General features: G+C 41.4%; 1 protein-coding gene across 3 annotated transcripts; it reads left to right on the plus strand.

Annotated features, from left to right (window-relative positions):
• The first annotated feature begins 162 nt into the window (after window positions 1-162).
• On the plus strand, window positions 163-22,880 carry LOC139581426 (macrophage colony-stimulating factor 1 receptor 1-like). Of its 3 annotated transcripts, none has more exons than XM_071411185.1 (22): window positions 163-579; window positions 720-902; window positions 3,389-3,679; window positions 3,828-4,115; window positions 4,329-4,465; window positions 6,135-6,297; window positions 7,008-7,203; window positions 9,187-9,302; window positions 9,491-9,602; window positions 10,676-10,875; window positions 11,153-11,244; window positions 11,438-11,564; window positions 11,799-11,903; window positions 12,015-12,125; window positions 12,268-12,430; window positions 12,600-12,679; window positions 12,819-12,928; window positions 16,010-16,132; window positions 17,248-17,359; window positions 17,473-17,572; window positions 20,516-20,630; window positions 20,805-22,880. In XM_071411185.1, the coding sequence occupies exons 1-22, from the start codon at window positions 333-335 to the stop codon at window positions 20,973-20,975; spliced, it is 3,342 nt and encodes a 1,113-aa protein (XP_071267286.1). In that variant the 5' UTR covers window positions 163-332; the 3' UTR covers window positions 20,976-22,880. The 3 variants fall into 3 exon arrangements, with proteins under 3 accessions (XP_071267286.1, XP_071267287.1, XP_071267288.1); XM_071411186.1 differs by having other exon boundaries at window positions 20,808-22,880; XM_071411187.1 differs by having other exon boundaries at window positions 786-902.
• The last annotated feature ends 215 nt before the right edge of the window (window positions 22,881-23,095 follow it).

Genomic DNA, 23,095 nt, shown 5'->3' on the forward strand with positions numbered 1-23,095 from the left:
CCCAAGCCCAGCTAGACTTATATCATCCGTTATAAACCAGTCCTATCAAAGCCTCTCTTTTTCGAGCCTTCAGCAGAACGCCCCCCCCCCCCCCCCCCCCCCCCCACACACACACTCTCTCTATTCCCTGGTTCCATTCTGAGGGCCATCAAAGAGGTCTTTTACTGTCCTCCCAGAAGCCCCAGCCCTCTGCTCCACTTGTGGCTGAGGACCATGGAGGCCTGGGCTGGGGCTGGCTGGAACAGGCTGGGGCTGGGGCTAGGCCGGCAGGCTAGGCAGCAGTGTAGCAGTGTGACCATCATCACAGGAGATTAGTCTCAGCTCTCAGCACCATGGCATTAGGATTGGGAGGGCCGGACTGTTTGCTAACCAAACCGAGACGCATGGTCATTAGCGGGGAGCGTGACACCTCTGCCTGTCCGTCTGTCTGTTTATATCTCTTTTACTGTCTGTGGGTCAGACTAAGAGAGACGGAGACAGAAGAGAAACAGGGTTGGCGGGACTTCTCTCGCTCCTGGATGTTGGACCCATACAGCTTGGTGAGGTCAGATCTTACCACGGCGCTGAAGACATCTACAGGTACAGTAGAGTTCATCTGATGTTTCCAATCTTAGCCATGTGCAAATCACATTTGAATAGGATTTCAGTAAGGTATGGTCTATATTTCCAGATTTCAAAGTGACAAATCCTGTACGTTTTGTTTTCCCACTCGTCCTTAGAAAAGAAGAAGTGTATGACAGCAGAGCTCCAACCTGATGACTCCTCATTTCTCTCCTTGACCACAGACGCAATAACAACACTCCGAGACATACAGACATACAGCGAGACACAGAGCTGGAGAAGATCCAGGATGGTGCTGTACCTGGCCTTTCTGCTGGGGATCCTGCCCACTGCAGCTCAAGGTAAGACTCAACACCTGTTTTGTACTGGATTATATTGGGATTCAGGTTCATGACTTGGTTTGGTTGTGTTGTTTAAAGGTGCTTTTTTATTTGAAGGAGTGGAGCAGTCCCACTCCTTTTGTAATTATTTTGCTTTTTTGAATAGATAGTAAAGTTTGGAAAGACAGGGGAGATAGTGGGAGGGGGAGTCAAAGGGGAGGTGGGCCTGATTTGAACCCTCTGGCATACGTGTGTAACAGCTGGACCACACGGGCCACTCGGTAGTATTTTTGACATTGTATTTAATGCAGCTCTTGTGTCCTCCATACTTTTACGTGGATAATGCCTGACTAAAAATGCAATTTAAAGCTCCAATTCAGCAGTTAAAAACAATAACAACACTTTTCCCCCGCTACTATTATTGGCTGGAGAAATGTAGCCACTCTCAAAGCAATAGACATGGCTATGGATGCAAGGACTGACCATCCATGATATCAAAATTATATTTTTAACCATGGTTTGAGGCTATTTAGTGCTTGTTTACATTTACATTGTTTACAAACATTGGAGTAAACCAAGCTCAATTTTGGGTTCTCCCACATGAAAAAATACTATAGTATACTACGGTACTGTAGTATTCAATGTATTGTTTTTGCTGTCAATAAGTCAATACTGTAGTATTTAGTATTTACAGTTAACTATAGCATAAATACTGTAGTAAAAAAGTACTGTAGTATATACTATAGTAATTAATGTAGTGTTTTGCAGATTGTAGTATACTGTAGTATTTACTGTAGTGTTTTGCGGAAGGTAGTATACTGTATTATTTACTGTAGTGTTATTGCAGACATTATTGTAGCATTTACTACAGTGTTTTGGGGAGGGGGATAATACTGTAGTATTTACTATAGTGTTCTACAGTATACAGTATTCTATAGTAAGTACACACATGATCGAGGTTTACTACAGTGTGTATTATAGTATTCTACAGTATAATACAGTTTACTACAGAATTCTATAGTAAGTTCTGTAGCATTATATAGTAAACTGTAGATTTTTTTTATGTGGGCTGATGGAGTATGACAGTTGAACTTAGCTCATGGGGCATTTCTAAGGTATATTCTTCAAGAATCAATGAGTACATATCATTGATTTGTTACTCCAAAAATGGGTGTAGCAACTGCAGATTGCCCCTTTAAGTGTCACATCACATTGCTCAGACAACATATCAAAGAAGCATGTGTCTGAGGTCTTGAATATGAACAATCATATGTAGGACAGTACTGTCCTGTACATATGGCTGAGGTCTTGAATATGAACAATCATATGTAGGACAGTACTATCCTGTACATATGGCTGAGGTCTTGCTCCATTGTACCACATTGTATTTGATAGGCAGCTAGTATACTTGGAGTCCATAGGAAGGTGGTGTGTAATGTTATCAGGAAATCTGGACCCAGAATGCTGAATGGCACAAAACCAAGAACAGCCCCCTCCCTCTGACCCTCTAAGGTTGAGCTGTGGACTGTGATAAATAAGTCTGCTGAACAACAAATCTCAGTTCTGCTTTGAGATAAAACAAGAAACAAACTTTACATGTCAGAACAAATGGAGGGAACACTTAGGCTACTGTAGTGTTGAGATGTTTCATGGTGATGTTTCATCTGCTTCATGGTTGCCAAATACAGTAGAGTGAATGCTGAATAAAACTGCACCATGAGAAAGCCCAAATTAGGTTTTAGAGAGTTAAATGAAGAAAACAAATATAAATGTCCTTTAAAGCCATATTCTACTGGAGATTTGTCTTGAAGTTCTTGAAACCCCCTTGACCCCAATAAGTTGTCGGAGTGTCTCAAAGAAGGCATTGTTTCTCTGTGTGTCACCAGGCAGCAGTTAGCTTTGTCACACCCCAAGGGAGAACATCTCCATGGTCTTTACACCCCATATAGCTCCCTCTATCTCCCTCTGTCTCCATCTGTCCTTTCTGTTTTTGGAAGAGAAAACCCTGAGTCAACTCTTTGTTAGTTTTTTTCTTGTGTTTGAGGGTGTAAAAGGGCAAGGCAATAAGAGGGTATGGGTAGTCTATAGGAGACTTTGCATGGTGGGATCATTGCTAGTTAGTAAGTCTCCTTTCATCATGACATAGATACAGAGCTGGAAAGCAGAAGTGAGAGAGGGAGTGAGACCTCTCCTTTAGGGCCAGCTCTGCAATGTGTTTCCTCAATTTGCAGTGTCCAAGTTAACTGTTTAACGCAGAGTGACCAGGACGACTTTCAGTTCTCCTCGGTCTTATAGGAAAGGTCAAAACAGAAAGAAATAGTCATCTGAGTTGAGTTGATGAACACCAATTGATTTAACCATGTTTTGAGTTTCCCGGTCTGTTCACATGGTCAAGAGGTAGTCCGTCCTAACCATTAAAGTGTATGTCCATGTACTGCTATAATAACAATACAAACAGCCCAATATAGTGATGGAGTTTTAACATCTCTGGTCTCTGTTTACCTCAGCACAATGGCGGCATCCTGTCATCAAGCTCAACTCTCAACTTGTGGTTGGGCCTGAGGTAGTACTGAATCCTGGCACCCCATTAGTCCTGAGGTGTGAGGGTGATGGGCCAGTCAACTGGCTGACCCGGTTGGCCAAACACAAGCGCTTCATCTCCAAGGTCAAGGGGAGAGTCAGAACCTTCAGGGTGGACCGTCCCTCTGCAGAACACACTGGGACCTATAAGTGTGAATATACCAGTGTTAAAGTTAAGGGCCAGGACTTGTTTTCTACAGTGCACGTGTACGTGAAAGGTAAGCTCAGAAGAGTACTGAGTTGCTGTTCATTTACCATACCTGTAGAGAGAGTGATGATTTTGATTTTAAAAGTCTTGGGGGCATGGTTTTGTTTGCGTATCTCTCCAGTATCTCTCATTCTAACACATCCCACCTTCTCCATCAGACCCAGACAACCTATTTTGGACCAGCAGCACGTCCCTGAGTGTGGTGAGGAAGGAGGGGGAGAACTATCTGCTCCCCTGCCTGCTAACTGACCCAGAGGCTACAGACCTGGGGCTCCGCATGGACAACTGCACCTCCGTACCCCCAGGCATGAACTACACAGCAGACCCCCGCAGAGGCATCCTTATCCGCAACCTCCAACCCAGCTACAACGCGGACTATGTCTGCAGCGCCAAGCTCCACGGGGTGGAGAGGACCTCCAAGGCTTTCTCCATCAACATCATTCAAAGTGAGTAGGTTGAGTGTTGTGGAGGGATACTTTAGATAAAGTGACCAGACCTAAGTCAAAGCATACTGTACAAACTTGATCAGGCCCATGGTTCGTACTGTACTGTACAATGTGTACAAATTGGATATTTTCAAAATTGAGTTTGATTGAAAAAGGAGCATGTGCATGTTACTTGATTATACATGCCGTGTATCTGGTTCCCTCTGTGTCCAGGGCTGCGTTTCCCACCTTACGTATTCCTGGAGAAGGATGAGTATGTTCGTATCGTGGGAGAGAAGCTGAGAATCCACTGCACCACACACAACCCTAACTTCAACTACAACGTCACCTGGAATTACAGCTCCAAGAAGGCAAGCACTGTCAGAGTTTCTGAAACAACCTATTTGTTCCACTGTCAGAGTTTCTGAAACAACCTATTTGTTCCACTGTCAGAGTTTCTGAAACAACCTATTTGTTCCACTGTCAGAGTTTCTGAAACAACCTATTTGTTCCGCTGTCAGAGTTTCTGAAACAACCTATTTGTTCCACTGTCAGAGTTTCTGAAACAACCTATTTGTTACGCTGTCAGAGTTTCTGAAACAACCTATTTGTTCCACTGTCAGAGTTTCTGAAACAACCTATTTGTTCCACTGTCAGAGTTTCTGAAACAACCTATTTGTTCCGCTGTCAGAGTTTCTGAAACAACCTATTTGTTCCACTGTCAGAGTTTCTGAAACAACCTATTTGTTCCACTGTCAGAGTTTCTGAAACAACCTATTTGTTCCACTGTCAGAGTTTCTGAAACAACCTATTTGTTCCGCTGTCAGAGTTTCTGAAACAACCTATTTGTTCCGCTGTCAGAGTTTCTGAAACAACCTATTTGTTCCACTGTCAGAGTTTCTGAAACAACCTATTTGTTCCGCTGTCAGAGTTTCTGAAACAACCTATTTGTTCCACTGTCAGAGTTTCTGAAACAACCTATTTGTTCCACTGTCAGAGTTTCTGAAACAACCTATTTGTTCCACTGTCAGAGTTTCTGAAACAACCTATTTGTTCCACTGTCAGAGTTTCTGAAACAACCTATTTGTTCCACTGTCAGAGTTTCTGAAACAACCTATTTGTTCCGCTGTCAGAGTTTCTGAAACAACCTATTTGTTCCACTGTCAGAGTTTCTGAAACAACCTATTTGTTCCGCTGTCAGAGTTTCTGAAACAACCTATTTGTTCCACTGTCAGAGTTTCTGAAACAACCTATTTGTTCCGCTGTCAGAGTTTCTGAAACAACCTATTTGTTCCACTGTCAGAGTTTCTGAAACAACCTATTTGTTCCACTGTCAGAGTTTCTGAAACAACCTATTTGTTCCACTGTCAGAGTTTCTGAAACAACCTATTTGTTCCGCTGTCAGAGTTTCTGAAACAACCTATTTGTTCCACTGTCAGAGTTTCTGAAACAACCTATTTGTTCCACTGTCAGAGTTTCTGAAACAACCTATTTGTTCCACTGTCAGAGTTTCTGAAACAACCTATTTGTTCCGCTGTCAGAGTTTCTGAAACAACCTATTTGTTCCACTGTCAGAGTTTCTGAAACAACCTATTTGTTCCGCTGTCAGAGTTTCTGAAACAACCTATTTGTTCCACTGTCAGAGTTTCTGAAACAACCTATTTGTTCCACTGTCAGAGTTTCTGAAACGACCTATTTGTTCCACTGTTAGAGTTTCTGAAACAACCTATTTGTTCCGCTGTCAGAGTTTCTGAAACAACCTATTTGTTCCGCTGTCAGAGTTTCTGAAACAACCTATTTGTTCCACTGTCAGAGTTTCTGAAACAACCTATTTGTTCCACTGTCAGAGTTTCTGAAACAACCTATTTGTTCCACTGTCAGAGTTTCTGAAACAACCTATTTGTTCCACTGTCAGAGTTTCTGAAACAACCTATTTGTTCCACTGTGTCACAAGCTGTAGCTCTATCCCAGAGTTGGCCAAAACAAATTGCATGATAATAGGTCTTCGTGATAAAAAAAGTTTCCTGTCTCGTCTTACAGAGATCCACCATAGAGGAGAATGTCCAGTCTAAGGACAGCCGTCTGGACATTGAGAGCATCCTGACCATCCCAGCAGTAGACCAGTCAGACACAGGGAACATTACCTGCACCGGAACCAATGAGGCTGGAGTCAATAGCTCTGCCACCTACCTGCTGGTCGTAGGTTAGTTAATGAATAACTGTGTCGTTCCACCAATTTTATGAAGTTGGCTTTAGCTAGCCCAGATAAGTTCCCAATCTCGCAACCTGCTGCATGTTCGAAACAGCCCTGATCATTTGCACCATGTACTTTTAATAGAATCTCAATTGCAATCCAGGTCAGTTGGTTCTGTTATTAGATGAAGCATAGTGATAACACATTCATCTGTTGTATAAATAAACAAAATATCTGACATTATATTCACATTTTAACATTGATGTGATTTTAAATGGTTGAAAGCATAGTGATAGACATTTGGGTGACAACTAAATAAAAAATCTGACATTGTTTTTCCATTGGAATTTGGTTGTGGTTTTGAGATGGTAAAAAGCATATTGATAACACATTGGAAATTCAACAACATTTTGGCTGTCTTTTTGAGTAGGTGAATATAGGTTGTTATCTCATTGATCAACGTCTCAATAGACAACAGCCATGAAAAAGACAACCGTGGTTATAACCAACCAGCATCCAGGATTAGACAATCCCATTGTATAATAGAACACATTCCAGTCACAGAACTGGATTGTATTCCTTAGGGCAAACTGCAGCAAAAGGTTTTACAAGGAAAGGAAAATCTATATTTTCCATTTTCTTTGGTTTGGTGCCTAAGGAATACAACCCTGGCTAACCTTGAATATAACTCTTCCATGTTTCTCTGTGTTCCTGTCCAGAGGAGCCCTACATCCGTCTGTCCCCCCAGCTGTCCTCCAAGCTAGCCCACCAAGGCCTGTCCATTGAAGTGAACGAGGGGGAGGACCTGAAGCTCTGTGTCCTGATCGAGGCGTACCCCCAGATCATAGCCCAGAGCTGGGACACCCCAACGTCCTCGCCCACACAGGAACACATCTTCACACGCTACAACAACAGGTGAGCACAACAAGGTGAAGGGAACTGACTGAATGAAGCGGCTGTATTGGGAAGACATTTGGGCCTGTTGGACAAAAGCGCAGCAACAGAAAAAGGGTGTGAGACAGTGTCAATGTGAAATGTTCACAGATCAGAAGCTGACTTGTTCATAGTAAAAATGTAGAATTGGTAAGCAGCAGCAGAAGTTTATTAGTTCATCTGGCAAAAACTCAGCGGTCCAGAGAGTTCTGTACTATGAAACCAGAAGGAAGGAGCTTCTGTAATGTTTTACCTCCGTGATGAGGCATAGTAGCAACAGTCTGAGGAGAACCATGATGTAGTTTTCAGCACATCACACCATCTGCACTCATTGCTCTTTTGTTAAAGAGCTCCAGTAATCTAGCTCACCAGCCGGCTCCCCCTCTTTCTATATGCGGTAACAATTGAGCCTGGTGGTTAGACTCCAGTGGTTAGACTCCAGTGGTTAGCTGTTCAGTGGTTAGACCTCCAGTGGTTAGCTATTCAGTGGTTAGACTCCAGTGGTTATATCTCAAGTGGTTAGATCTCCAGTGGTTAGACTCCAGTGGTTAGATCTCAAGTGGTTAGATCTCCAGTGGTTAGATCTCCAGTGGTTATATCTCAAGTGGTTAGATCTCCAGTGGTTATATCTCCAGTGGTTAGCTATTCAGTGGTTAGATCTCCAGTGGTTAGATCTCCAGTGGTTAGCTTTTCAGTGGTTAGATCTCCAGTGGTTAGCTATTCAGTGGTTAGACTCCAGTGGTTAGATCTCCAGTGGTTAGATCTCCAGTGGTTAGATCTCCAGTGGTTAGATCTACAGTGGTTATATCTCCAGTGGTTATATCTCAAGTGGTTAGATCTCCAGTGGATAGACTCCAGTGGTTAGATCTCCAGTGGTTAGATCTCCAGTGGTTAGATCTCCAGTGGTTATATCTCAAGTGGTTAGATCTCCAGTGGTTAGACTCCAGTGGTTAGATCTCAAGTGGTTAGATCTCTAGTGGTTATATCTCAAGTGGTTAGATCTCAAGTGGTTAGATCTCCAGTGGTTAGATCTCCAGTGGTTACTCCAGTGGTTAGATCTCCAGTGGTTAGATCTCCAGTGGTTAGACTCCAGTGGTTAGATCTCCAGTGGTTATATCTCCAGTGGTTAGACTCCAGTGGTTAGACTCCAGTGGTTAGATCTCCAGTGGTTAGATCTCCAGTGGTTAGATCTCCAATGGTTATATCTCCAGTGGTTAGATCTCCAGTGGTTGACCAGTGGTTAGACTCCAGTGGTTAGACTCCAGTGGTTAGACTCCAGTGGTTAGATCTCCAGTGGTTATATTTCCAGTGGTTAGACTCCAGTGGCAGTGGTGGAAAAAGTACCCAATTGACATACTTGAGTAAAAGTATAGATACCTTAATAGAAAGTTACTCAATTGAAAGTGAAAGTCAGCCAGTAAAATACTACTTGAGTAAAAGTCTAAAAGTATTTGATTCTAAATATACTTAAGTATCAAAAGTAAAAGTATAAATCATTTCAAATTGCTTCTATAAAACAAACCAGACAGCACCATTTTCTTGTTTTTAAAATGTAAGGATAGCCAGGGGTACACACTAACACTCAGACATAATTTACAAACGATGCATTTGTGGTTAGTGAGTCAGCCAGATCAGAGGCAGTAGGGATGACCATGTGTTCTCTTGATAAGTGTGTGAATTGGACCATTTTCCTGTCCTGCTAAGCACTCAACATGTAATGAGTACTTTTGGGTGTCAGGGAAAATGTATGGAGTAAAAAGTACATTATTTTCTTTAGGAATGTAGTGAAGTAAAAGTAAAAGTAGTCAAAAATATAAATAGTAAAGTACAGATACCCCAAAAAACGACTTAAGTAGTACTTTAAAGTATTTTTTCTCAAGTACTTTACACACTGTCCAGTGGTTAGCTCTCCAGTGGTTAGATCTCTAGTGGTGCTACAACAGATCCTGCCTGGTTTCCCCTCAGGTATTCCGCTACCCTGCTGCTAAAGAGAATGATTGCACAAGAGCAAGGCCAGTACACCTTCTATGCCAGCAGTGCCATGGCCAACGCATCCATCACATTCCAAGTCCAAATGTATCGTGAGTAAATTATCAGTAGTTTGAATATCTATTGAATATCTATCACACAGACATAATGATACAGATGCACTGCGTCAGTTCATACAACAACTCTCTGAGGAATACACGTTTTATCAAGGCATCTATTGACTATCTGTATCTGTATTTAAAACATTGTTTATTTAACCATGCTCTCTCGTGATTGGCAGAGAAGCCGGTTGCCGTGGTGAGATGGGAGAACATCACCAGCCTCATGTGTACGTCATTCGGTTATCCTGCTCCCATCATCCTCTGGTACCAGTGCTCTGGAATCAGAGCCACGTAAGTGTTTGCATGGGGGTTACTAGAGGGCAGTGGTATGATATTGCTGTGGTAAAATAGAGACTTAATAAGCACAGACATACGCATCATTGATGATAGGAGAGACTAAATAGGTATAATGGATCATTCCACCAATTCGATGCCTTTTGAGAAGTGTAACTTGGTAAAAAAAAAAAAAAAATCATAAAGAGCACATGTTCAACTTCATAAAAAACATGTTTTCCCATCGCAAGATGTTAAATTACAAAAATGACTTCAGTAAGTGCCTATTAAGTGCCAAATAAAGTAATGGTTGACCGTAACAGGGTTGACCATATCAGGGTTGACGACTTCATCTTAAATCAATCATAAACCCCATTGTGACAGTGGGAATGGAAGCTTGTTGTGTGCAACAGCGAGTGGCAATTGAATGCAAACTTCACCCCCCAAAAAGTATTGTTAAAACTTTTCTAGCCTATCCATCTATTGGTAACACGGTTGACGTGTTATGCTTGACCCGCTCAGTTTTCCACCACAACATAGCTGAAAATTGCCAGAAAGAGTCGAACCAGCTCACCTGCTTTTACATGATGTTTTGATTATTAGATGTTTGTTCCTTTTGAAAAAAAAGGAACAGTTTCACCATGTTAAAATGAGAGTTCAATTCACGTGACAGGGTTGACATTAAAATGAGGGACATATGAATGACACAAAATAAATAATAATCTTCAGAAATGACTCTGTCAAACCAACAAAATAGCTTGAAGAAATGTTGGAATGAAGTGGGTTAAAATTGACCAAGAAGTCACAGAAGGTGCACTGAGGCACATGTCAAAATGCTGAATTTTTGCACTTTAGCAAGTCTTTATACATATTAAAAATCAGATGTAAAAATTCTCCATGTTGTCTATGTTAAACGGCACTACATTTAATATAACAGGCTTTAAAATTCAATATTGGTGCCCAATTTCTACTTAAAATATCAAAAGGCACTCTTCGCAGAACATCACTACTATTGTTTTATATAATAACGTATTGGATATCATAACTAAATGGGGAAGTCAACCTATCTCTATCCCTTTCTATGAGAACAGGTGCAATGAGAACAACACAGGTCTCCAGATGCCTGCTCCTCTCCTGGCCCAGACGGTGGAGGTCCAGAGGGAGGAGTACGGGCCGGTCGAAGTCGAGAGCGTCCTGACCGTGGGACCGTCCAACCGTAGGATGACCGTGGAGTGTGTCGCCTTCAACCTGGCCGGAGTTGGCAAAGACACCTTCGCCATGGAAGTTTCCGGTAAGAGTCAAAACACAGTCATCCATGGCTATCCTCATGGTTACTGTCTAATCCTTAGTTCACACTCCTTGTTTCTGTGTCATCGTAGTCAAGCACATGAACTGTACATGAACTGTCCGTTCATTTGTTGATTCAGATACACATAATCTGTTACTTTAGCTACAGCTATACTTCCTCAGTTCCACATAAACCCATTCCAAAACCATTATACATAGAACATTCCGAGTGTCATCTACACTCTCCCTCCTGACTCTCCGTCTGCTCTCTGATTGGATAGATAAAGTGTTCACCTCCACCCTATCGGGAGCAGCTGGTGTTCTCGCCTTCCTCATCCTGCTACTCATCATCCTGCTCTACAAGTACAAGCAGGTAGGACACACAACAGCCTCTACCATATACAAAATACACTGAGAGACCAGTATGCAATCTCATCTAAAATAAACCTAGGTAACAAATGGATATATCCATGAATAGAGTATTCACAAATATCTCTAGTTTCAAATCATTGTTTCCGTTTAGTTATTCAAATGATTGACTAATGAAAATTTCCTTCCCTTTGCAGAAACCGAGATATGAGATCCGGTGGAAGATCATCCAGGCCAGTGATGGAAACAACTACACCTTTATCGACCCAAGTCAGCTGCCGTACAATGAAAAGTGGGAGTTTCCCAGGGACAAGCTCAAGTTAGGTTTGTGACCTTTTCTTAAACTTTTCTTAAACTGCAGTGGTTTGGTACTTTGGAGTTAGATCTTCCACTCTTGGGTAATACATTGTATCTTGATTTGAAAAGGCAGTGCTTGCTGGTTGGAGAATGCATGGAATCTCAAATAAATGTACAACTATAAATTGTATTTCCTTACGAAAAGAAAGTATATTGACTTACAGTTACATTTGTAAGTGATGTTGGCTGTGTGACCTGCAGGGAAGATCCTAGGAGCCGGGGCCTTTGGGAAGGTGGTGGAGGCCACAGCTTATGGTCTGGGGGAGGACGACAATGCGATACGAGTGGCTGTCAAGATGCTCAAAGGTCAGAATCCATTGAAAAGAGAACGCTTTTTAATCCAGGAGTAGAATTGATTAAAGTCTGCTAAAATGGCTGTGATCTGAGCGGTACAGGGTAATTTCTCTCTCTCTGCAGCCAGGGCCCACTCAGATGAGAGAGAGGCTCTGATGTCAGAGCTGAAGATCCTGAGTCACCTGGGACAGCACAAGAACATTGTCAACCTGCTGGGAGCCTGCACTCAGGCAGGTGAGAACAAAGCACTCTCCATAAAATGCATGGAAAATACATATGTATTTGAAACAAAATATTTAGCTTAAAAAATACAGTATATTTGGAAGTTTAAAATCTCTCAATTTATATAAAAGAATATCCATTAATCTTCTCTAAGGACCCGTACTGGTGATCACCGAGTACTGTAGTCATGGAGACCTTCTGAACTTCCTGCGACACAAGCAGGAGACCTTCCTGAACTTTGTCATGAACATGCCAGAGGTACTAGAAGAGACCAGCGACTACAAGAACGTCTGTGAGGAGAAACAGTTCATCAGAAGGTGTGGATCATATTGGCATGCACCAAGCTCCTGAAAAAGCAGGTGGACTCTCAGTAACCTTTATTCAACATACATAGCAGCAGCCTGGTGAAGTAACCACTTTGTCTGATTAGCCTCCTCCCGAACCTCCCCCTCACCCTCTGATCCCTTCCTCCCCTCCCTCTACCAGTGACAGTGGAATCTCCAGTGTGTCTTCTGACAGCTACCTGGAGATGAGGCCTGGTCCCCAGCCTGTCAACTCCTCTCTGGGTAAACAATCTGTCGTACTACCTTCTAATTTATCAAGCACCAGTCACTGCACAAGTTCTCCATTGTATTGTTCTTTGACTCAGTTGGACATTTGGGTGGACATCGATATATTCTATTCTATTTTATTCTATTCTATCAGACTCTCTGTGTGAGGAGGGAGGGCCAGACTCGTGGCCGTTGGACATGGATGACCTGCTGAGGTTCTCCTATCAGGTGGCTCAAGGTCTGGACTTCCTGGCCGCCAAGAACGTGAGTCACATCAACACACAGTTTCAAAACAAAGCTTGCGAAACAAGGCTTGTGTAACTAGGCATATTTCACAGTTTGAGATTATGTTTGGTGATAATTGGTCACACTATATTTTCTTAAATATCATCTGACAGGTGGAGATTACCCACTGGGCACAAACTGGTTAAATCAATGTTGTTTCAACATAATTTGTCAACATATTGTGATGTGTAATCTACGTGGAAAATGCATTGGATTTGTTGTTTTGAGAGTAACATGTTACCCACAGGATTATGTCAACCCATGTGATATCCCTATAAGAAAAAAACAATAGGCTGGGCCGCACCTCCTGCTGGGGGAATTGATCTATCTACAGCTATACATTCGGTCTTTAACGAAGCTCAGCCCTGCTTAGCTTTGATATTTGTTATTGACTATTACCAATGTGCTGTCGTGAGAATGATTGTTGAGAGATCTCCACTTAATACATTTACTGTTGCTATCGAAGTCATTCCAAAGGGTAGGTTCAACAGAGCTAATGAAATGTAACCATACTTTATCAATCATATATCATCAATGAGGCTATTTAGGCCTATATCACATTTGGGAAGTCATCAACGGCTATTGTTTCAATTCAACTCAGGATTCAACTAAAAATAGACAATACATATAGGCCTAGGGTTTCAAGCTTTGGTTGATTTCAAATGGAATCCACAAGTTAATAATAAATATGTTAGATGTATGTCTCCATCTCAACCAAAAATAAAAAGTTGAAGAATAGGATTCAATCAAATCAAACTGTATTTAAAGTATATTTAAAGTTTGATTTGATTTAGTCCTATTCTTTCACTTGGATGTTTGAGATGGAGACTGAATCCAACATATCAATTATTAATTTGTAGACAAACTAATAAGACTAAGCCAGTGGCTCAGATAGAACCATCCAAGTAGTAGATACAGTACATCTCCTTTACATGTTGAAATTTGGTTGCATTGTCAACCAAACACAAGTCAATATTACTTTTGCAAGACAGTAAATAGCCTAATGTTATGGCTATCTTACAAACTAATGTAACAGTATTTATTCAACCTTAAAATGAGTAACACATTCATGGCCACATGTTCTTTCCCATAAGGGTCACACGGGCATCTCCCCCCTCAGATTTGTCCCATTTATATATAAAAGAATATATATATATATACATATATGTATGTATGTATATATATATTTTTTTTTACATCGAGTTAAGCATAATGATTATTGCTCTAGATTGCATGAAAAAAGCCATTTCAGGTCATTGAAAAATGTGACATTCTCCAACTTATGGACAGGGGGCCTAGCCCCCCACCAGACCTTTTAGACCAGGGGTCTTCAACCTTTTCTTGCCCAGGGACCCCCTCCCAGGCAACCCAGTGACCCAGGGACTCCCATTATACGTTACCAGGCAAATGTGACCCCCGTCATATGTATTTATTTTAATTTAAAAAATATATATTTAGGGGTCATATGTTAGCAAAAAACATATAATTCACATGTCAGGTGAATTATAATGGCAAGGAGATGTGATCAACATTTTAAAATTAATAGATTTGGTAGATAGTTTTTCATTGTGTTGATCTCCCCACATTATAACAAGAAGACTCTAACACCCTATTAGCTAGAAAGGTAACGCCAAACACATTTTCACGAAGAACAGATATTTAGCTGGTTAAACAAAGGTTAGCCATGTGTTGGCAAAAATGAATGTCCAAGACAAGAAAGCTTACCAGCAGCCAGCGGTACTTGCCTCACTGGTAGCCTATTGACTGGTAGCCTATTGACTGGTAACCTATTGACTGGTAACCTATTGACTGGTAGCCTATTGACTGGTAGCCTATTGACTGGTAACCTATTGACTGGTAACCTATTGACTGGTAACCTATTGACTGGTAACCTATTGACTGGTAGCCTATTGACTGGTAACCTATTGACTGGTAACCTATTGACTGGTAACCTATTGACTGGTAGCCTATTGACTGGTAGCCTATTGACTGGTAACCTATTGACTGGTAGCCTATTGACTGGTAACCTATTGACTGGTAGCCTATTGACTGGTAACCTATTGACTGGTAGCCTATTGACTGGTAACCTATTGACTGGTAACCTATTGACTGGTAACCTATTGACTGGTAGCCTATTGACTGGTAGCCTATTGACTGGTAGCCTATTGACTGGTAACCTATTGACTGGTAGCCTATTGACTGGTAACCTATTGACTGGTAGCCTATTGACTGGTAACCTATTGACTGGTAACCTATTGACTGGTAACCTATTGACTGGTAGCCTATTGACTGGTAGCCTATTGACTGGTAGCCTATTGACTGGTAACCTATTGACTGGTAACCTATTGACTTGTAACCTATTGACTGGTAGCCTATTGACTGGTAACCTATTGACTGGTAGCCTATTGACTGGTAACCTATTGACTGGTAACCTATTGACTGGTAACCTATTGACTGGTAACCTATTGACTGGTAGCTTATTGACTGGTAGCCTATTGACTGGTAACCTATTGACTGGTAACCTATTGACTGGTAGCTTATTAGCAGGTGCTTTTTCAAGGCATATGTGAGATACTCCAGTGAGTGTGATCAGCTCCAGTGTAAATTGCTCAATATTAGGAGTTGAGAAATAAAGTTGACATCATTATAGATAATATATTTTCCTCTTTTCTACTGTAGGTATGTAATTCAAAATGTGTTTATTCTGTTGTTGCTAGCGCTATTTATCAAAACATTTAAAATCAAAAATATTTTTCCAACTTTTTAATTTAAAAAAATATTTTCGCAGTACCTTTGCTTTGGCCATGGACCTCCAGTTCAATACCCCTTTATTAAATTGTGGAAAGCGTAGTGATAACACATTGGGAATTCAACTAACTGTTGGCTGTCTTTTTGAGTGGGTGAAAATATGTTGGAATCTCATTGATCAACATATCTAGCAAGTATTACCCAATTCTCCACGTTGAAATGATGTGGTGCGCCCAGTGGATACAGATGAGAGCTCTTTGTGAGGTTGTGGTAAGCCACTATAAGTGACTTCTGTCTGTCTCTTTCTCTCAGTGTATTCACCGGGATGTTGCAGCCAGGAACGTTCTCCTGACTGACCGCCGTGTGGCTAAGATCTGTGACTTCGGCCTGGCACGTGACATCATGAATGACTCCAACTATGTGGTGAAGGGCAATGTGAGCAATCAACAACCTCAAATGAACAACCACCTCAATAACAACATGTTCTGTGTCAGTAACAACTATTTCACGTGTTTACTAAGGGCCCGGGCCTGGGTTTCTACTAAACTATATGGAATTGTTTTAAGATGGTCATACCAAGAATAATTTAGATATTTGAATTTAGAATTTTAGGCCCCTTGTCAGTGTATAAAAAATATTTACCAAAATGATGAAACATTGAATTTGACCTTACTGCTATTATCCCATAGAAACACATTGAATAACGTATTCATACATGGAAAAACAGATAGTAAAAAATAAATCAAAGAAAGTTTGTTTGGAAGTGTCCCATATCTGAGGAAATATAAGAAAGATCAGGAAACTATTATAGTTTTGTTTAACCATATTTAGCTCCTTTATTAGGCACTAAACTATTTTCATATACAGTATACCTTTATTTCCTGGTTAAATTAAGGTTAAATAAATAAAAATACTTCCATTCAGTTTTTAAATTGGTTCCTGGGGACCTTCAGACGAGTCTTGTGATGCTTGTGGGTGTCCTAGAGCAAAACAATCAACATGTACGTGTTTGTGAGAGTCTCGCCTTTCGATGGTGGGGTCATGTTAGTGTTGAGCCCAAACTGTTCAGACATTACAGACAGAAGTTGGTAGATCAGCGGTACCGACTTCAGACGAGTCCCATGGTGCTTGTGGGGGTCTTAGAGCAAAACGGAGAACACCATCGTGTTTGTGAGAGTCTCAACTTTCTAAAACAATCTAAACCGTTCTCCTGGTCTGACAAACACCACTGTAGCTCTGCCACCTTCCACCGCAGATGCGGAAGGCCGACATGGGCGGATGTGGTGGACTGAGACGCAGTCTATGCAAAACAGATATACAGATATATCAAGCTTAAACAGACATATTTTAATGGGGACTTTTGTATTATGCTAATTGATGTACACGTCGCGCTGACATCTACTCTAGGGGGAAAAGGTCAAGACACTCCATATCTCTGTTGCCTGCAGTCATGGCAATTGTAGTTTGCTTTGAGGTTGTGTTGCGTATTAAATATAAACTGTTAAATATACACATTTTAATATGTATTCCCTCACACTATGTGTCTGTAGGCGCGTCTGCCAGTGAAGTGGATGGCTCCAGAGAGTATCTTTGATTGTCTCTACACTGTCCAGAGTGACGTCTGGTCCTATGGGATCCTGCTATGGGAGATCTTCTCTCTAGGTGAGCTGGCATAAACATGCATATATAAACACAGTGGAATTTGACATCTTTTTGGTGAAGTCATTCAGTCATTCTTCTTAAATGTATTCATGTGTTTTGTTTACTCTCTGTAGGAAAGAGCCCCTACCCCAGTATCCTGGTGGACACCAAATTCTACAAGATGATAGAGTCTGGTTATCAAATGTCCCGGCCAGACTTTGCCCCTCCAGAGATGTAAGTTACACATTAAGGGCTTTTAGGTTTCAATAACCTTGTCCCCATGCTAAAACGAGGCGGAAGTTTTTAAGATTTAATGCACCATATTTTTCCCCACTGAGTAAGCCTAGCTTCATTGAGATACAGATTCATGCATATTACAATATCCTTTTATATTTTTCTGTAAGACTTAACAAAGACCCCCTATATTCCAATCATACCCCCTTTTCAGCATTTATGATAAAAATAAATATATTTATTGTGCCTTTAATGCATTAAGCATGGCTGATTCCAGATTACTTCCTCTGAGCCCCATATTGAAAAAGTTACAAAGCTCCCCTCAAACATCAAAAACACCACAGAAACAAAAAATAAATTGTGTATTTTTCCCCCGAGGCTCTGCACAACTGTGAGTGTCAATTCACCGTGGTTATCACACTACCCGGAATATTTGTGTTGTGAGGCCGGAGAAAGATAGACAGAGGCTACAGAGACTGAGTTACAACCTAGTCATCAGGGACCCTTTGTGTGGGGGTAAGTTAGTTCTTGATCAACCATGGTTCTGTGTGGGGGTGAGTTAGTCCTCCGTCAGGCATGGTTCTGCGTGTTAGCCACATGATCAGCAGGCTGGAGTCCGGAACAGCGTCATTTCACAGCCCAGGCAGGGAGAAGAATGGTGGGACTGTGGTGGCGTTTATGAGGGGTGCATCTCTGTGCGTCACAATCAACCATGCTTATCATTGTAGCATCTAGATACATACAATCCCAAAGTTTGGTCAAAAAGGGTTCTAAGTAGTACACGGCAGAAGTATGGCAGGTGAAAAGTACACCTTACAGTAGCAACAGGCATCAACATTGTTAAAAGGTTTTAAAAACAATTATAGTAAATGAAACAGTTGGACAATGGATGAAGATACTTCTAACCTTTAGAATGTTTAAAGGCACGGGATAATTTAAAGGCACGGGATAATAGGCGTGTGTGTCTTCTCTAAATAAACAATTGAAATAGGGCTACAATAGAGCACAGTAAAGCAGAACCTTTACATGTTTGTGTTTCATAATCATCACAGTTAAAACAGGAGAGCAATATCTATCTGGTAAAGTCCATAAAAAATAGATTTACAGTATATAACAAACAGTTGGATGGTCACACTATTGATTCAGGAGGACAGCTACCACAGCCTTCGCCAAGAAAACAAGAGTGTGTGCCTGGGTGGCCTCCGCCATTTCAGCACCACCAGCTGGCTGGACAGAGCCTTTCCAGCCGTCTATAGCGGCCCAGCATTCAAATCAAATGAAATTGTATTTGTAACATGTGCTGAATACAACAGGTGTAGACCTTACAGTGAAATTCTTACTTACAAGCCCTCAACCAACAATGCAGTTTTAAGAAAATACATTAAAAAAGTTAGAGATAAGAATAACAAATAATTAAAGAGCAGCAGTAAAATAACAATAGCGGGGCTATATACAGGGGGTACCGGTACAGAGTCAATGTGCGGGGGCAACGGTGCCGAGGTATTTGAGGTAATGTGTACATGTAGGTAGAGTTATTAAAGTGACTATGCATAGATAATAACAGAGAGTAGCAGCAGCGGAGAAGGGGGGGGGGGGCAATGCAAATAGTCTGGGTAGCCATTTGATTAGATGTTCAGGAGTCATATTGCTTGGGGGTAGAAGCTGTTTAGAAGCCTCTTGGACCTAGACTTGGAGCTCCGGTAGCGCTTGCCGTGTGTTAGCAGAGGGAACAGTCTATGACTAGGGTGGCTGGAGTCTTTGACAATTTTTAGGGCCTTCCTCTGACACCGCCTGGTATAGAGATCCTGGATGGCAGGAAGCTTGGCCCCGGTGATGTACTGGGCTGTACGCACTACCCTCTGTATAATGCCTTGCGGTCGGAGGCCGAGCAGTTGCCATACCAGGCAGTGATGCAACCTGTCAGGATGCTCTCGATGGTGCAGCTGTTAAACCTTTTGAGGATCTGAGGACCCATGCCAAAACTTTTCAGTCTCCTGAGGGGGAATAGGTTTGTCGTGCCCTCTTCACGACTGTCTTGGTGTGCTTGGACCATCTTAGTTTGTTGGTGATGTGGACGCCAAGGAACTTGAAGCTCTCAACCTGCTCCACAACAGCCCTGTCGATGAGAATGGGGGTGTGCTCGGTCCTCCTTTTCCTATAGTCCACAATCATCTCCTTTGTTTTGATCACGTTGAGGGAGAGGTTGTTGTCCCTGCACCACACGGTCAGGTCTATGACTGGGCACCTCTCGGCTGTTCTTCCCTTTGTAGTCTGTAATAGTCTGCATGGCCTGCCACATCCGACGAGTGTCGGAGCCAGTGTAGCACGATTTGATCTTAGTCCTGTATTGATGCTTTGCCTGTTTGATGGTTCGTTGGAGGGCATAGCAGGATTTCTTGTAAGCTTCCGGGTTAGAGTCCCGCTCCTTGAAACCGGCAGCTCTACCCTTTAGCTTCTACATCTGCATTATTTGCTGTTTGGGGGTTTTAGGCTGGGTTTCTGTACAGCACTTTGTGACATCGGCTGATGGTCTGTAGTTGACAAAACAGCACATTTGGTGCCCTTTTATTGTCCCCAGCACAAGGTGCTTCTTGATATACCACACCTGTCAGGTGGGTGTATTCTCTTGGCAAAGGAGACATGCTCACTAACAGGGTTGTTAACAAATGTGTGCACAGAATTTTAGACAAATAAGCTTTTTGTGGGTATGGAACATTTCTGGGATCTTTTATTTTAGCTCATGAAACCAACACTTTACATGTTGAGTTATTATTTTTGTTCAGTATAATTTGATATGGATATGGAGTGGTTTGAAAGACCATAGAGCTCCATATTGAGACAATATTCTCCATGATGCTTGAGGGCCTTGCATGATGTAGTAAAATATAGTATTTTTAATACTGTATTGTGACCAATAACAATATGATCTTGATGCCCCACCAGGTATACGATCATGAAAATGTGCTGGAATCTGAAGCCAACAGAGCGACCCACCTTCAGTAAAATCAGCCAGCTGATTGAGAGAGTCCTCGGGGAACAGCCCGAACGTCCAGACCAGGTAACACAGAGCGAGATGGATGTTTAACATGGTAGATATATCTCTTATCAGAATAAAACAGCATCTACGCTAAGGAGAACATAAAACATCTTCCATTGTCAGACTGGATTGACCATACTAAAGAATTATCTGAAGATAGCAGTACCCTAACTTCTAGGTGTTCTCCTCTCCCAGCAGTACCAGAACATCCAGCAACAGGACATGGTGATTGAGGAGTTGGAGCCGTGTGATGATGATGATGATGACGACGAGACAAAGTTTTGTGACGGCTCCTGTGACCAGTCCTGTGAGCACGAAGAGGAGGAGCAACCTCTGATGAAGACCAATAACTATCAGTTCTGCTGAAAACTCCCTGGCATGATCAAACTATCCACATTCTGATCTGAAATTCTTCAACATTCTATCTTCTGCTCACTGTAGAATCATTCTAGGAGCGTATATCCATAGAAATGGAATTGGGATATTTTCGTAACGCAATGAATGCCTGAAAAGCAATTTTTAAGTTCTGTTTTGGCTTGTAGATAGACAGGCAGCTGAAAAAGTAATGTGACTTGCTATATACTGTGACTTGAGATACCATGTCTTACGCAGGAGATAATTGATCTAATCACAGAGTGCCTTAGTTATGTACTTAATATATGTAATGCCTTATTGTATGTTCATGCATTACTTTTTCTTCTTCTATGGTTTGAGATTTTCTCTTTTAAGTCTATGCACCAACGATGGACCTACCCTGACTGAACAGACTGTTCTGTCCACAGGCTTCTAGTTATTTCCTCTGTTCGTACATACTGTGCTGTTGGCACTATGGTGAGATTGAACAGACTGTTCTGTCCACAGCCTTCAAGCTATGTCCTCTGTTCGTACATATTGTTTTGTTGCCACTCTGGTGAGATTGTTGATTTCTTAGTTGTAGAAAAGAATGCTGCTGTGGTGTTTTATTTCACGTTTGTCAGCGGGTTCACTTCTACATTGTTGAACAAGCTTTTTTTAACATACTATATGCAGTTTTCAGAGGCAGCAACAAGACAGTAGCAAACATTGCAGATTTTTGAATGTTTGCCTATATATGAACAGCATCGAGATTAGAGTGTTGGGCCAGTAATTGAAAGGTCACTGGTTCAAATCCCTCAAGGTGAAAAATCGGTTGCTCTACCCCAATTGCTTCAGGGACACCATTAATAATGGCTGATCAAGGCTGTGACCCCACTCTCTGTGGGTGTCTCGGGGAGAGTTAGGATATGCAACAAAAAAAAAACATTTTCTTGTGTGATAGGACAACCATAAGCACCAACATAATTATTATTAACAAAGCATTTCTTCATACATATGATGGTTATGTCCAACATCAAAATAAGCCGTTCCTGAGATCAAACCAAACGGGGATCACATTCCAGCTTAAACATGCTAAATCAAACATTGAAATGGATTTTGAGACGCCATTTACATCCATTTAACCATGTGTGTTGTTTCCATCTCCACGCTCTAGCCATAGTAGTAGCTAATTAATGTTAATGACAAAATCATTGTAACATTATATGCTATGGTAGGGAACGATCAGGATGAAAGGAAAGTAAAAATGTGGATCCAAGTATGGACAATACAAACATGTGTTTGATGGCCATGTACTGTTATAATCTCAACCCGGCACAGCCAGAAGAGGACTGGCTCAGAGCCTGGTTCCTCTCTTGGTTTCTTCCTAGGTTCTGGCCTTTAAGGAATTTTTCCTAGCCACCGTGCTTCTACATCTGCATTGCTTGCTGTTTGGGGTTTTAGGCTGAGTTTCTGTACAGCACTTTGTGACATCGGCTGATGTAAAAAGGGCTTCATAAATAAATTTGATTGATTTATTCAATTTATTTGATACCATTCCACTTATTCTGCTCCAGCCATTACCACAAGCCTGTCCTTACCAATTAAGGTGCCACAGACCCCCTGTGATATCTATACCGCTCAATATTTTGATGTTCATCATCAGTATGATAAAACGTGTGAATTGTGGCACAATAATATTGCTTCATTGTTTTGAATGTAGCATTCAGCTAATACTGCCTACTGTAATTACCACGATGTCAGACAAAAGCTATAAGTCAGTTAGTCTATATGTCAGCTGGAAGTCAGATAACAGTTACTTGGATTGTTAGCAGCTATTCTGAATACTGTTGCAGTGGAAATTAGAGAAAAGAGATTTGTATGTAGTGTATGTATGGTGTAATGTAAATGAATAAATGTATGTTTATTTTCACTTTACTGCTTGAAAGCCAAAAATAGATTCTTTGTCATTAAATCCTTTTAGTTGTTTGCTAACCAAATCACTGTACGGTCTTGGAAGGAGTGTAATTATATTCAGACAATATGCAACAACAAAAAAATAAGAAACTTAAATAAAGACGTCTAGCTTCCCTTGGATATACCACATTATATTTCCCTGTGGACTTGTTTCAACAACAACATTTCAGCCTACT

This window comes from Salvelinus alpinus, chromosome 7, assembly GCF_045679555.1.
Source record: "Salvelinus alpinus chromosome 7, SLU_Salpinus.1, whole genome shotgun sequence".
Taxonomy (NCBI): domain Eukaryota; kingdom Metazoa; phylum Chordata; class Actinopteri; order Salmoniformes; family Salmonidae; genus Salvelinus; species Salvelinus alpinus.

Excerpts from the sequence above, each read along its gene's own strand:
- LOC139581426 (XM_071411185.1), top strand. The coding sequence starts at position 333 with ATGGCATTAGGATTGGGAGGGCCGGACTGTTTGCTAACCAAACCGAGA. Across the intron at positions 903-3,388 it reads CCTGCCCACTGCAGCTCAAG|CACAATGGCGGCATCCTGTC; the intron begins GTAAGACTCAAC and ends TGTTTACCTCAG. Across the intron at positions 10,876-11,152 it reads CTTCGCCATGGAAGTTTCCG|ATAAAGTGTTCACCTCCACC; the intron begins GTAAGAGTCAAA and ends CTGATTGGATAG.